The sequence below is a fragment of the Coptis chinensis genome, chromosome 8 (genome assembly GCF_015680905.1).
Source record: "Coptis chinensis isolate HL-2020 chromosome 8, ASM1568090v1, whole genome shotgun sequence".
Classification (NCBI taxonomy): Eukaryota; Viridiplantae; Streptophyta; class Magnoliopsida; order Ranunculales; family Ranunculaceae; genus Coptis; species Coptis chinensis.
In genome coordinates, this window is record NC_141463.1 from 97294612 (window position 1) to 97308354 (window position 13743).

A 13743-nucleotide genomic window follows, 5' to 3' on the forward strand; every position below is an offset into this window, starting at 1 on the left:
CACACTTTTTTTTATTTGTAACGGTTTTTTAACGTAAGTGACTTGCTACTATTTTATTGCCGTAAGGAACTATTGTAAAGCGTTACTTTAATTTTCAGTAATAATTGAATTAATTTCTAACGTTTTTACTTAATTTTGTTGCGGGCAGTTATCGTCAGGCAAACGTTCTTCAAACTCAAAATAAACTGGGAAAAAAGTTAAACTGAAAATTAGAAATTTTGGTACGAGGGAAACTGAAAAGAATTAAACTCAACCGAAAATTTCAGGCTTTTCACAACCCCTCTTAACTAAAATAAAATAGATGAAAATTTCAGGCTTTTAATTTTGGGGTTCGCTGCTTGTGTCCTCTCACTCTGCCGCCGTAAGTAAGTACTGCTTGTGTAGTAGTTCTCATGGTTGAAGATCTTTAACTAATTTCTATAGTTGTAGGTCCTGCGAATCTCCTGAACAATCGGTCTTGCATGATGCAAGATCTAAATTATTATAGCTATTGGCGACATGAAGATCAATGGAGTTTTGATATGCCTGCTGCCGGAATTATTTGTCTTGAAGTGCCAAATCTTAAACTTGAGGTATGTTGAAATCGGCTTCTGGTTTTTCATTTTATATATTAGCATGTTTCAATAGCGCCGCTCTGTGGGATAGCCACTGGTATGTGACTAGGTGTTTGGTGAGTTTCAAAACTGATTACATGAATTCAGTATTCTCTAAGACTTTTCAACAATTGGAAACTGATTAGACGACTATAAAATCTGACTTAACTCATCTTATATAGTGCTGCCAGGTAAACAGTGTTACATTAATGTTTTTTAAAAAGATATTCTTCCCATTCTTGCTTGATTTGATGTCATGAAGGTTATTGTTCAAAGTATGCTAACCTTCTTGGAAACAACAAAAGGTGTCCTATCTTGAAACCATAACACTTGCAGTTTGTTGTAAGCAAGATTAGCTTGGACTGATTGTAAATTCAAAGAAATTATGCTTGCTTAAGTTATAATACTTCCAACAACGCCTGTACATTTGTTAGAATGTTTACTTGCGTAAGTTTCAATGCTTCCTGCTATTAGTTTACTTTCTTAACTATATAGGTGAGAGTTTAATGAATCTTCGAAAGGTTACTCCCTTATATGGAAACTATAGTGTATGCTTATTGAGGTTTTGTAACATAGTTTGTGTTTGGTTTTATATCAAATTTACATTATTATTTCATCTTTATGTTTGTTCATTTGTTCCATTACACAATGCCTGTTTTATCATGATCAATTCACTTCATAATTCCAATTAACTACCTGATGCAATTATAAATGGACACCCCTCCTTGTTCTGAATACTATACCCCTATTTATGGAGCAGATGTGACACCCGATTTCCAAGTATTTATGGAACACCTATACTGGGAGAGTAACAGTAACTTTATCCACTGGAGTTGATGATATTCTTTGTTGCATGGGTACTTCATGCCACGCCCGAATCTCTGCACTGATGTCTAAAGCTGACACTCGACACTTGTACCGAACCTTTGCAACACAAATTGACATTCTATTTACTTATTTGAAGTAGGGTAATAAAATATACGATGTTTGTCCTGAATGAACTCTATTCTGCAGGTAATGTGATAATTTCTCACGAGCCCATTATACTGGCTATGGGCTCTGAGCCTCTGAACACTCTTAGGCTATGGGCAAGAGATAGAAAAGGTATGGTCTGATGAAAAGCTTCAGAGGAAGCTTCCTGTGAGGAGAAGAGGAGTAAGTTGTCTTGTAGTAACTTGCCTTCAACAGAGGTGAATACATACATCCATTTGTAATCAATTAAGTTTATAGTTTACATCCATTTTTGTTATTTTTCCTACCTTCTAGACTGTTTAGAAGCTTGTGTCGGGTGGAAGGAATTGGGAGAAGCTTTAATTTTGACGAAAGTACGTTGCATAGTACTTGGACTGTTTGGTAGTTGAATTGCTTACTACTATTTGTTCTTTTAGCGTGAGCAGCAATACCTACTTGGCCCGTTTGATGGAATCCTTTGCAGTGCTTTAGCGTGTAGGAACTGTTCATCTCAGGTTCGAAACGTTTTTATACTTTTGATTGATAAGTATTTATATGAGATCCTTATTCTTCTTGCAGGATTCTCTTCTTCGTATCAGATCTAAGTTGGCTTCTGAATATGTGTTCTTTTACCAAAGTATCAAATTTATATTAAAACGAGAAATGTAAAAGAAATACATTAAGCCAAGTATAAGCCTTTGTCTTTAGAGGACTAGAAATCTGAGTTACCTTTGCTAGGATAAGTTTTTTGGTTGCAAGTTTGTAATACATGTTAAGAATGCTCTTTAAAATGGTAGCAATAGTGTAAAGCGTGTAAGCGTATGTCTAAAAACATTGTATGGGTTAGGTTTTGGTCACGAAAACAAAAGGGTGTTATCATTAGATGGGTCCTCTATAAAAATATATACATCTGTTTGTGGCCTATCAGCTTATGTGCACCCTACAAACTATTCTTCGTGTGTTTAAAACACGGGGTACTTGGAGATGTCAAGTCCGAGCGTGAAAAGGCACATTCATATAATAAGTCCATAACCGTTGAGAACTCTAAACCGAAAATTTACTTTAAGTAATCCCATTTATTCAATCTGTGGAAGTCTTTTAGATGGGGGAAAAGAAAGCCATTGTCCTTTAATAAAGATTTTGATCCAAGATTTTCAAAATCGTCAATTAAGTTGATGCTTGGTCCAAATATTCACCATTCACCAAGGTGTGGTAGCATTAAATAGTCAACCCATTATGAAAGCATATGAGTAACGTATTTCATTGCCTCTTTGTTCATCTATTGCTTTGTCTTTATCTTTTCTATTTGCGCGTCTGCTTGACTCAATGGGTTCCGAAGTTTTTCCGCGGCTTGCCTTTGTCCCCATTGTTAGATGGTAGTGATTCCCTTGTATGTGCATTCGGGATTTGGTTATTAGTGCTTCAAGATATGTTTTATGTTCCAATTAGACTTCTATTGCTTTCATGGTAATTTAAATTATCGACATTTATTTCACTTTTTGATTTTCCTTTTAACCCGGTTAATGGGATCTTCATTGAGGATTGCATTAAGAAGTTCCTCTGTTGAACTCATAAAGAATTACCGCTGCAACCAATGTTGGCATAATTCTGCAATAAAATATTGATCAATTATAGGAGGAAATGAGGTAAGTATTGGACGTATAGTATTTCTCTAGTAGTCTAGTTTAGGGAAGTCCTTTCTCAGACACACACATGCGTCCTTAGAATAAAGTAAAATATCATACATTAAATTTTTTGGTCTGTCATGTTTTGCAGACACATATTGAATCACTCAAGTGCTGTACCAAGGAAGATTCATGTGACTGCAGAAATCTCTTTCCTCAAGACTATTTATCCGTCGTCAAATAGTTTCTCATGCACTATTAAACAATTACGATCACTTTCATTTGTCCAAAAGTATGTATTGTGAAAATCTATACCAACTCATCTAGGCTAAACCTAGAATCATTTTGTGCATATGCAGGAGATTGGTGTTGAAAATAGATAAGAGTGGGTATCTGCTATGGACATTCTCATTATGGAGTCCAGTTACCATTTATAATCTGTTTGGTTTTCTTCTTATAAACCTTTGTTAGTTCTTATATTGCACCATATATATTTGGTTTTTTCACTTATTAACATTTTTTCACCGTGACACACTTATTAATGTTTAGAAAGCGTAACTATGTAAAATTTTCCATTACTTAATTTCGGATAATTATCGAAATTAATTTGTCAAGGTGAGCTAACACATTGATACCGTTAGAAAAAACAAATTAGAAAAATAAAAGGCAGTCCAAAACCAAAGGATGTCGTACTTTCATCTCTCTCACTTTCTCACTTTCGAGGGCGAGATGTGGATACCTCAAACCCTAGACTACGATCTAAAAAGAATTGAAGGTAAGTTTTTGTCTTCTTCTTCTCCTTCTTCTCCTTCTCTTTTTAGGGTTTGGAAAATTTAGATTTTTTATTTTTGCTTCTTCCTCTTTGGTTTTTTAGTTATTAGTAAAGATATTTCAAATCTTTTCTTTACTTGTTGTCATTATTGGTGTTGGGTTTAATTGGATTTCAAAATTTTGTTTTAGAACGAGGTAGGGCTTTGTCAATGGTATTTGAACACAAGTGTGTTGGTTATCTCTTAATATTCGCTGAATATTTTAAATTGTTTCATAAAAATTATGTCGTTGTTCAAAAGTTTTAATTTTTACTATTTTTTCACCCTTCGCAGATCTTGTTTCAATCTCTTGGTTTGAGGGGAAAAGGTATGAAAACGGTGGATTTTAGAATTTTGTTGTTAGTTTTAGTGTGTATTCCTAATAGATTTTTTTCTTGTTGATCTTTGATTAACATGGTTCTGAACTTGACGCGGAAAACAGTGATAAAATGATTCTAGATGGATTAGAGCGTAGATGGAGAGCAAAGAAGGGGAGGCCTAGCGTTAATGAAAGGTAAGGTCTTCGTGTGGTTTTTTCGTTTCATATGTCACAAGTGTATGCAAATCTTTGGAATATTCATGAGTTTTGTTTTGGAAGATGAGTCCTTACATATGAGTAAACGTGTGAATGTATGGTGTATATATATTCAAAGTGTCATTTTGGTATATAACATCGATAGAGGTGTAGTGTGAATGTATGGTGTATCTATGGTTGGAACTAATAGTGTATAACACCCGATATTTTGGTATATAATTTATAGTGTCATTTTGATTCGAGGATTGGCTATTTGACTTAACCGGCATTGGTCGAGATGGTTAAGTAGGCCGGTTCTACCTAATCAATATATATCCGAAAGTAGTTTGGTTTATGACCGAGGTCCGAGGTTTTAATATATGTTATGAAAGTATATTATTTGATTTTCAGGTTATGATAGAATTTATGTCTATGAAATGTTGAAAATACTGAGGAGATTCTCGCGAAATTTTTATGTCTTTTCGTCAAGGTGTCCGACAAAGTTATAGGGTTTTGGGGCGGTACATAAACTTTTCGTGCCTATACTATGCTTCTATTGCTACTAGTCCGCTACCATACTATCTTTTTGAATTATATAGTTTGAGTATAAGGAGCTACTACTTAAGAATAAGATATAAGTATATATCTATACATATTTGTTTTCTCTTGCCTAACTCTCTTTTATTTATTTCTATTGTTGTATCACGATGAAAGGGACTTTTTCGATGATACCATCCCAAAGTCATCCCCCAAGCTTGCAACTATTGAAGGTGGGAGTTCGCATACAAATGACGTGAGAGCTTGAGTTTAAGGACAAGTCCCATTGATTTGGAAAACAATGTGTATTTCATTCGTGACGAGTCCTATTTATGAAAGACGCTTTTTTGGTGATTTTTTAATAAAAGATTATGTGATTGGATGTATTTTTTTGTTTATGTTATGGACGATTATAGAATACCTAATAAGTGGGGGCATCTTTATCCGGGTTTAGTAGTCTCCCAAAAATGGTGGTTTTACCTTTTTTGGGGAAATTATTTTTTTATATATGAAATAGTTTTGTAACGGTGGAAAACTCAGAACTAAGCTTTGTAATAAGTAACACTTACGAAGCAACAAAACCGTTACCAAAACGTTACAAATTCTATAAATCAAGAAGAAAAAAAAAAAGCATTACTAATTCTATAAAAACCATTTCTTGTTGTTAGAAAAGAGTAACGGTCAAAAAACGTTACTAACTCTATAAAACCGTTACTATTGTTAGAAAAGAAAACACAATTAAGCAAAGAAAACCGTTAGCAAATATTTTTTAGTTACGGAAAAAACCGTTACAATAAATAATTTTGTAACGGTTTTAAACCGCTACTTAATATTAATAACGAATTAGAAACGCCAAAACTGTGACGCAAAAAAACCGTTACAAATATTTTTAGTAACGGTTTTTGACCGTTACGAATATCCTGTTTTGGTATAGTGATCCACACCTGAGTTTGTCTCCCTCCATGTAGCTGTAACATTGATCCATGCTGCTTTCTCCCTGAGTTGCTCCCATTTTGTTCTAACCCTCCAATGCACTATGTCTTCCCGAAAGGCTTTGACTACGAATATCAAGCTTTGAATAATAAATTTCGGTAAATCTACCAGAAACTGAAGGATAGATTGACAAAGCCAACATTTTTAAAACCCAATTTGATAAAACCGATTCATAAAGGTGAAATTGGGCACTCACTTACCACTCTAAAGCCCAATGCACAAAATTTCAAAACATTCACACACTACTACTGAAATTATCAAAATCAGTAGGGAAAATGAGTAACAAAGTACCTCCATCGCTATTAATAGCATCAAAATTCTATCTTTAAACAAGCTTCCAGCAAGAACACAATGACTCAATTTCGAGCATATCTTGTAAATCCAAAACGCCAAAAAATAACACCAAATAAAAAGAAATGTCGTAAATAAGAGGAAACCCTATTTTGGAGAAAGAGAGAATAAAGTTTTCGTTGGTGTTGCCAAAGGTTGAAGGACGGCAAGGAGAACCCTAGAAGACTTCAAGGGACTTCGTTGTTTGTGAGTTTTGTATTTTTTTTTCTTTTCAATTTTTGAACTATTATTCAATAGATCTGTTCCTACGGCTTGCAGTGGTGTAAAGTAACTTTAAGCCGTGGGCAACCTTTCACACATGAATCCAACGACCAAAATTGTCAAAGCAGCTACATCCTAATTTGTGGCATGGCCGTAGGTAAAGGTTGCAAGTTAATGCCATAGACAACAATGAATAAGCTATGGTGGAAAACCGTGGGAAAACATGCAACAGATTGTGTTCGTGGCTAATAGTCAGTTTTCTTGTAGTGATTATTATATATGTGAGATACTACTATGAGGTAGTATAGTATTTGTGAATATTTTTCACGGGATTGTGGCTTAGTGCAATAATTTATTTGGCACGTGAAAGGATGAAAGTTGTTATGAGATGTATTGAGATATTTCCAAATATGGTGGCTTAGTGCAATAATTTATTTGGCATGTGATAGAGTGAGATGGTTATGAGATACTAAGGTATGACACCTGAATAAATTATGTAACGAAAATCCTAAAATCTAGCTACCACAACTCATGTGATTTAGCCCTTGTGATGGGCGTATGTGATTTGATTGGCCCTTCTGGCGTAGCCGAATAGTGGCTTGATTATTCTGTTCGCAAAAATTAGAACGAGATGCGCGATATTTTATGCCGAATAGTGGCAGTACTCACATAGTGGCTTTCGTGTGAGGGTTACCTGGTATGCGATATCCCGCTTAGGGTAGTTACGCACGGAGTGGTTCATTATGTGAGGGGAGGCATGTGGATGTACATGTTCGGCGTTGGGAAGTGATTGTGGTAGCCAGAGAAACTAGGTAAGACATAGAGACGACGTGATTCTAGAGACACTTGAAGAAACTCTAAACAATAATTGTGATGATATATCAAAGTGTACGTTAAATCTATAATAAATGATTGATAGTGGTTATGAAATTGGTTCAATGAGATGATTGGAATTATGTATCTGATATGTTTATTTTATTGTAATTTATGTTGCATTCACAAAGGTTTTATAGAAGGGTGGGTTGAATTAATTATTTATGCAGGTGTGACCCAGTTTGTGATCAGGCCTACACTGCACTCGTGTAGATATAGAGTAAGTTTTAGTTTTATTATTAGATGTAGTTAATTTAGTACTGTTTGAAGCTAAGACGCCTCAGTGGAGGAACTAAATGCCTTATTATTATTGTATTGGAAGCTAACATGCCTTAGTGGAGGAACTACCTGCCTTAATTGTTATAAATAAGAATGTTGTATTAATCGTTAGAAGTTAAGGCGCCTCGGTGGAGGAACTAACTGCCTTATTGATTGTGTATGTATATATATAAGTATGATTTGTATTTTAGGGCTACTCATACCAGCATTGTTTATAATACTGACCCGATTTGCATGTTTGCTTATCGGGTGTGTTCATTAAATGAACCCAATTGATAAGTCTTGACATGATTAGTGTTGAAAAAGGTGGATTGCTGCTTGTGGTTCGCGTTAGCGTCTCATTTCAGGATATGTTTTGTTTTTCCTTGAGGTGCAATAGATTTTCAATTGAGACAATGTTATTTTGTATTTTCAGTTGTAATTATAATTAAAGAGTTGTTGAGAGGAAATTTGTAACTTAATCATATTTGTGAATTTTTGAAATGAAGAGGACTTTTGTTTATTTAAAAATTTTATTGGTTTCAGATTATTAGAATAATTAAATAGATGATGGGTTTTTTGGAAGTGGAGAGTGCATCACACCTCGAAAATCGAAGAGTTAGGAACAAATATTGTTTTTCCGATTTTGTCGAAATTCGGGGTGTGACTAGTATCATTGTTTTTAAATTGGCTACAAAATTTCGATGGTAGTCCTTGATTCACCATAAAACAAACACTTTCTTATAAGACACTACAATTGTAGGTATAGATAAATGGGTTGATGATTAGATATGCATGCAGACACAATGCACGTAAGTTCCACTTAAGACTTTGTAGCTGAATTTTCGCATAGGAATACAGGACAAACCAAGTTTTTGCTCAACATTACACCAATCTCATTAATGAAAATCATCGACACAATTTCTTTTGCAGTCTTTAAGTTTGCGGATCATAATTTATAGCATCAATCTCGACTCCACCATTCCGTTAAGCTTAAGTTTCATTAATGATTTTGTTACCATTCAATCTGTTGAGCATCGCATAGCCAAATACCTATACAAAACACCTGCAACAAACTATATCATTCAATGTGGACGTGAAACAACAACAAATTTGTACTGTCTCAAAATCTGGTAGTGTCATTGGTTCTAGCCTAGACTTCATCTAGTGCTTTTGGTTATGTTTGCACTTATCCTTTCATAGTTTTATCGACATTCAGGGTATGTGAAACAACACTTTTGATTCACTGAATTGCTTCAAGACACTACTAAAAAAATGACTTGTAATGACGGCTTTAAACAGGTTTAATGACGTTCTTTAATTAAAAAAACAACCGTCATTATAGAGCCCGTCATAAAAGTTAACAAAAACCGTCATAAAGTCCATGACAGTTTTAGTAAAATTGTCAAAAAAATTCCTTTTTTAATGTCAAAAAATAGGTTAGAAGCGTCATAAGATGGACAATATTTATGACGGTTTCAGTGAAATTATCAACATTCAATGACAAAAAGCGTCAAGATATACCTTTTCTTAATGACATTCAAACAACAAACGTCATAAATGTTTTTTGATTTTTCAAAAAAAAAATCAATATAATATATATATATATAATGTAATTTCCATTGTTGACCCGTTGTGGATATCATTTAACATGTACACATTCCAATATTTCAAACCATAACGAGAAAGGTATACAACTTTGAACTTTCCATTAACTTATGAAGAGAATAAGTGAATAACATGGAATAATGAACAAGTATATACAACAGTGCTAGAACTATGAAATGAGTAATGATTAACATTCTATTAACACTCCATTCCATTCAGCATGACCAACAAAATATTAATAAGCTAACTAGACCTAAACAAATCGTGTCATGCTCTGGCTATTCATCCGTCAGATGTATCTTCCAATTTACACGTTGAAGATTATCCCATTCTTGCATGACGGCTTGAAGTTTATCGTTATCAAGCATTTCCTTTGTATTACATACCTTTAGCACAGGGTGGTCGCTGAAAAATACTTCAGTATGCACCTGAAATGAGCAAATCAATTCTACCGAAACGAACAATAATAAAGAAAACACGATTTTCAACATTTCTATATAAAATGCTATTGTACTCTTGCCAAAATTTCAAAATCAAATGAAGCATGAGTCATGGATCATGCCATCACAGAAAATCCACTGTGACCCAGAAGGAGTACATGGGCAGCAAGGGTCACTGTTAGAAAACGATAAACAGCATTATAAAAATGAAATTGTTATGAGCTAAATGTGTCCACAAGGTTATATAGCTCACTCTTAGAACAACATAAAACAACATCATAACACAATATTGTTATGAGCTACTGTGTGCATGAGGTTATACAGCTCACTGGGCAAATGAAAAACATAAGACCCAAACTGTTCCATTACATACCTTCAGATTTTCCTCTGGTTTAGGGAATATGAGAAAAGGATTGAGTTCTTCTTCAGAGGGAATTGCTGTAGGCATATCCACTACTTTAGCTTGAACCTAAAAAATTTGCCCAATAGGAGGAAAAAAAAATGAATAAACGAAAAGCTCAGGAAATTGATATAAACTCAAAATCAAGTGCATGGCAGACAGAATTGCTCACACCTCTGCTTTAGCAGGCTTCTTTTTCTGTTTTATATGTTTTTCATCATCTGCTGCAGTCCGCTCACCCACCAGGTCGTACAGTTTCCTAAGAATCTCTTCCTATTATAAAGAAGTATATAACCAGAATAAATTAGAGTAACAGAGCATGGAAACAAGTAATAGCCACAAATACTATGCAATAACAGGTTCTTAGTGTGTCACCTTAACAGTCTTATTTGTATCAACCCAAGGAAGTATTTTTCGCACTTGAGCAAACAACTTATTGAAGACGAAATGATATACTGAGAAGTAGGGCGGGTAGTAATATATATAACGTATAAACTATTAAATTCCCGTGTCAGGAGGGTAAGTGAAGTAGTATGTGGGCAGCTACAAATGCTTAACTCAATTCTATTTTAAAACTTTAGAGAAAAGCTAGTTATGCAAAGTGTAGATTTAGAGTTACTGACAATGTCTGGGTTGGAATAAGAGACCAATAAACACTTTGCACAACATTTTTCTATATAACGACTCAGATTCTTATCACCTTTCCCATTTTTCATCATGTATTTGTCTTTTAGAGTTGAAGAGCACAAAACACCGGCTTTTCACGTTTTCTATAGAGAAGAACCACATTTTGTGACTATGGTTAGGTTGCAAGAAATAAACAACAGAGATAACATACCAAATCTACAATATTGCCAACACAGTCTCCTTTTGCAGTGACATCCCCAATGTTCTCTCCTTTTGCAAAGACTTTATATATTGGAGTTCGAGTTGATGTAGATGTTACAGCAGCAACATTCTAAATGAAAGAAGTGAAACGAACAAGGTTACATTGATATATGCATGTCTGAAGGATTTAAAAAAGAAAAGTAAAAAAAAAAAAAAACAACTCCAACCTTTGCCACATTGGCAGCACAAGCCAATGGCAGGAAAAGGTGTGGCACGAGGGCAGTTTCCAACTCTACCCCAACACCTATCTCCATCAAGAGATCACCAGAAAATTGAAGCTGCAATATGTTTCAGTAGTCGGAAAAGGTCATAGTAGGAAAGAAGTTCAAAAGAAGAGAATATATTTTTATTGATAATGCTAAAGAGGACAATATGTCTGTAAGTACAACTTTACCTGTTTTAAATCATAGTCGAATTTCTTTCCTTGCCTTGCGAAAAGCATATTCCCGAAACGACCTGCCCCATCCTAGAATTGAGTAAAACATTTCGCACAAGCTTAATTATGTAAAAGGGAACCCACAGCTTAAAAATATGAATCCTTCACATAAGGACAAATTCAATTTTTTTTTAAAAAAAAGAAATAAAGCAGTAGATGCATCTCTACGAGATCAAACATTGTAGCAACACCAACTAACGATACTAATGCCACATCTCTCTCACTGATCCAATATATGGGAGGAATGAAGAGAGACGTTGTTTGGGGGTTTTGTCTTCAAATGGGATTCATTGATAGGAATAGGAATAGTAGTCAGTTATTGTAGCTTTTATCTCTACTGTGTGGGTAGATTGTTAAGGTTATTTTTACTTCATATCAACAAGGCCTGACACGGTTACACAATGTAAAAAATCTGCAAATTTAAGTGTACTAGCCTTACCTCAGTGCTCCCTACTCTCTCTTGAGAGTTCATTATTGAGTTGAAATCTCCCTATCCGAGGCATTTGGATTTTGCAAGCCCAATCCATTATGCTATTCCACAACACCCTTCTTTAGTAGTGGCTCGACGGAGATGGTTCGAATCAAGCGAAACCAAAGGCATTCATTGGCACCCAAGATGCTAAGGCGTTAGAGAACCACTTTTGGGATGGATGGACTTAGTATGAATAATTAAATTTTCTAAACTCGCGAGGAAAATGAAAATGGGTACTGATGGAAAACAAAAACAAAAACAAAAAAATGGAATTGGGTTTGAGCAAGAGAGCGGCTATGTTTGGTGGACTGAATCTCTTGATTCCTTGGCCAATTTGCTAACTTATTTCAGAGTACGTGGTCGGTCTTTAGTTAGAATTTAAGAGATTAAGAGAGGAACAAAAACTTATCAGGAAGGAGGTGAATTAGGTTTGAAGGGTATAAGTCGATAAGGGGAGAGGTTGGGTGTTTGAAATTTCAACATTTTCTTTCGTTTCACGATATTTTGAATAATAAAAAAACGAGTTGGTTCCTTTTGACGCTTTAGTTTTGGGGCAGTGCTAGACTGCTAGGTTTGTTTAATCTTGACGGTTCACTTTTTCTACTGATTTTGGGTTTTTTTTTTTTTTTTTTTTTTCTTTTGTCTAGTTCTTGACGGTTGAATATGGTCCAAGAGTGTGAAAGTTGTTGATAGTTTATTATGGTGGTCGTCATAAAATCATAATATTTTCGTGACGAGTCATACACGTCATAATGTTGTAAGAGTTGTCATAAAATATATATTTAGATTATCAAAAAAAAAATCAACATATTTTCTTGATGGTTGGGTCATATACGACATAATGTTGCAATAGCCGTCATAAACTTATTATATTTTTTTGACGCTTGTGTTATACATGACATAATATTGCAATAGCCGTCATAAACTTATTATATTTTTTTGATGCTTGTGTCATACATGACATAATGTTGCAATAGCCATCATAAAATTATTATATTTTCTTGACGCTTGTGTCATACATGACATTATATTGCAATAGCCGTCATAAAATTATTATATTTTCTTGACGCTTGTGTCATACATGATATAATGTTGCAATAGCTGTCATAAAATTATTATATTTTCTTGACGCTTGTATCATACACGACATAATATTGCAATAGCCGTCATAAAAATATTATTAAAACACCTATCTTGACGGCTTTTAGCAAAATCGTCAAGATAGATAAAAAGCAACCGTCATAATATGTCTTTTTTTTAGTAGTGAGAATCGGTTTAATAAGGAAATTAAAGAGATAAAGGGCTTCAACAGTTGAATTCGTATTAATTACTTACAATTCAAGTAGAGAGTATTAGCGGTTATTGAATCCTGTATATATCCAAGTTGGTTGTAGCCTGTGACTGACAGAACAATTAACTACAATAACAACAAATCCACTAACTACGATAAATGATAAATGATAAATGATAGCTTCATTGGTTGTAGTTATATCCAACATCCTAAATTTGATCGATATAGTTAGTGCTTGTTATACCATTTTCCAAATTATGTATCAACTACCATATTGTGTAGGTTGGTTATGCAAAATACTAATGTCAACAATGACATAAAATCGCAGGCTATGTAAATAGAATAAGGTGAACTTCTAACCACTTGGCCCTTGGCACTCACCTTGAGAATAACTCTTCATCATCAGAGTCTAAACTCTCCAAATTTCATTTAGTGGGATATCAGGACGGATGTGAAATAGAGATTTCTTCATTATACTGTGTCGTGATCACACATGGAAAATG

At 34.4% G+C, this 13743-nt stretch overlaps 1 protein-coding gene and 1 long non-coding RNA gene across 5 annotated transcripts; one reads left to right on the forward strand and one right to left on the reverse strand.

Moving 5' to 3' along the window:
* Nucleotides 1-129: 129 nt before the first annotated feature.
* On the forward strand, nt 130-2335 carry LOC147484862 (uncharacterized). 4 transcript variants are annotated; one of them, XR_015206039.1, is made up of 5 exons: nt 130-365; nt 430-572; nt 1354-1508; nt 1608-1783; nt 1982-2335. It is a non-coding gene; the product is annotated as an uncharacterized LOC147484862 (long non-coding RNA). The 4 variants fall into 4 exon arrangements; XR_015206036.1 differs by having other exon boundaries at nt 133-365; nt 1608-2335; XR_015206038.1 differs by having other exon boundaries at nt 134-361; nt 1608-2335.
* A 7062-nt stretch (nt 2336-9397) lies between these two features.
* On the reverse strand, nt 9398-12346 carry LOC147484863 (glutamine--tRNA ligase-like). Its single transcript, XM_086580030.1, has 7 exons — nt 11917-12346; nt 11436-11507; nt 11209-11319; nt 10992-11111; nt 10328-10426; nt 10127-10222; nt 9398-9741 (listed from the first exon to the last, which is right to left on the reverse strand). Exons 1-7 carry the CDS (start codon nt 11947-11949, stop codon nt 9592-9594), a joined length of 681 nt encoding a protein of 226 aa, XP_086436156.1. The 5' UTR covers nt 11950-12346; the 3' UTR covers nt 9398-9591.
* Nucleotides 12347-13743: the final 1397 nt, after the last annotated feature.

What these genes read in the sequence shown, in the direction of transcription:
- LOC147484863 (XM_086580030.1), bottom strand. Translation starts at nt 11,949, where the DNA reads ATGAACTCTCAAGAGAGAGTAGGGAGCACTGAG. An exon ending in GTGCTGCCAATGTGGCAAAG is followed by an intron (nt 11,112 to 11,208) that starts GTTGGAGTTGTT and finishes TCTTTCATTTAG; the next exon opens with AATGTTGCTGCTGTAACATC. An exon ending in AACCAGAGGAAAATCTGAAG is followed by an intron (nt 9,742 to 10,126) that starts GTATGTAATGGA and finishes TGCTCATTTCAG; the next exon opens with GTGCATACTGAAGTATTTTT.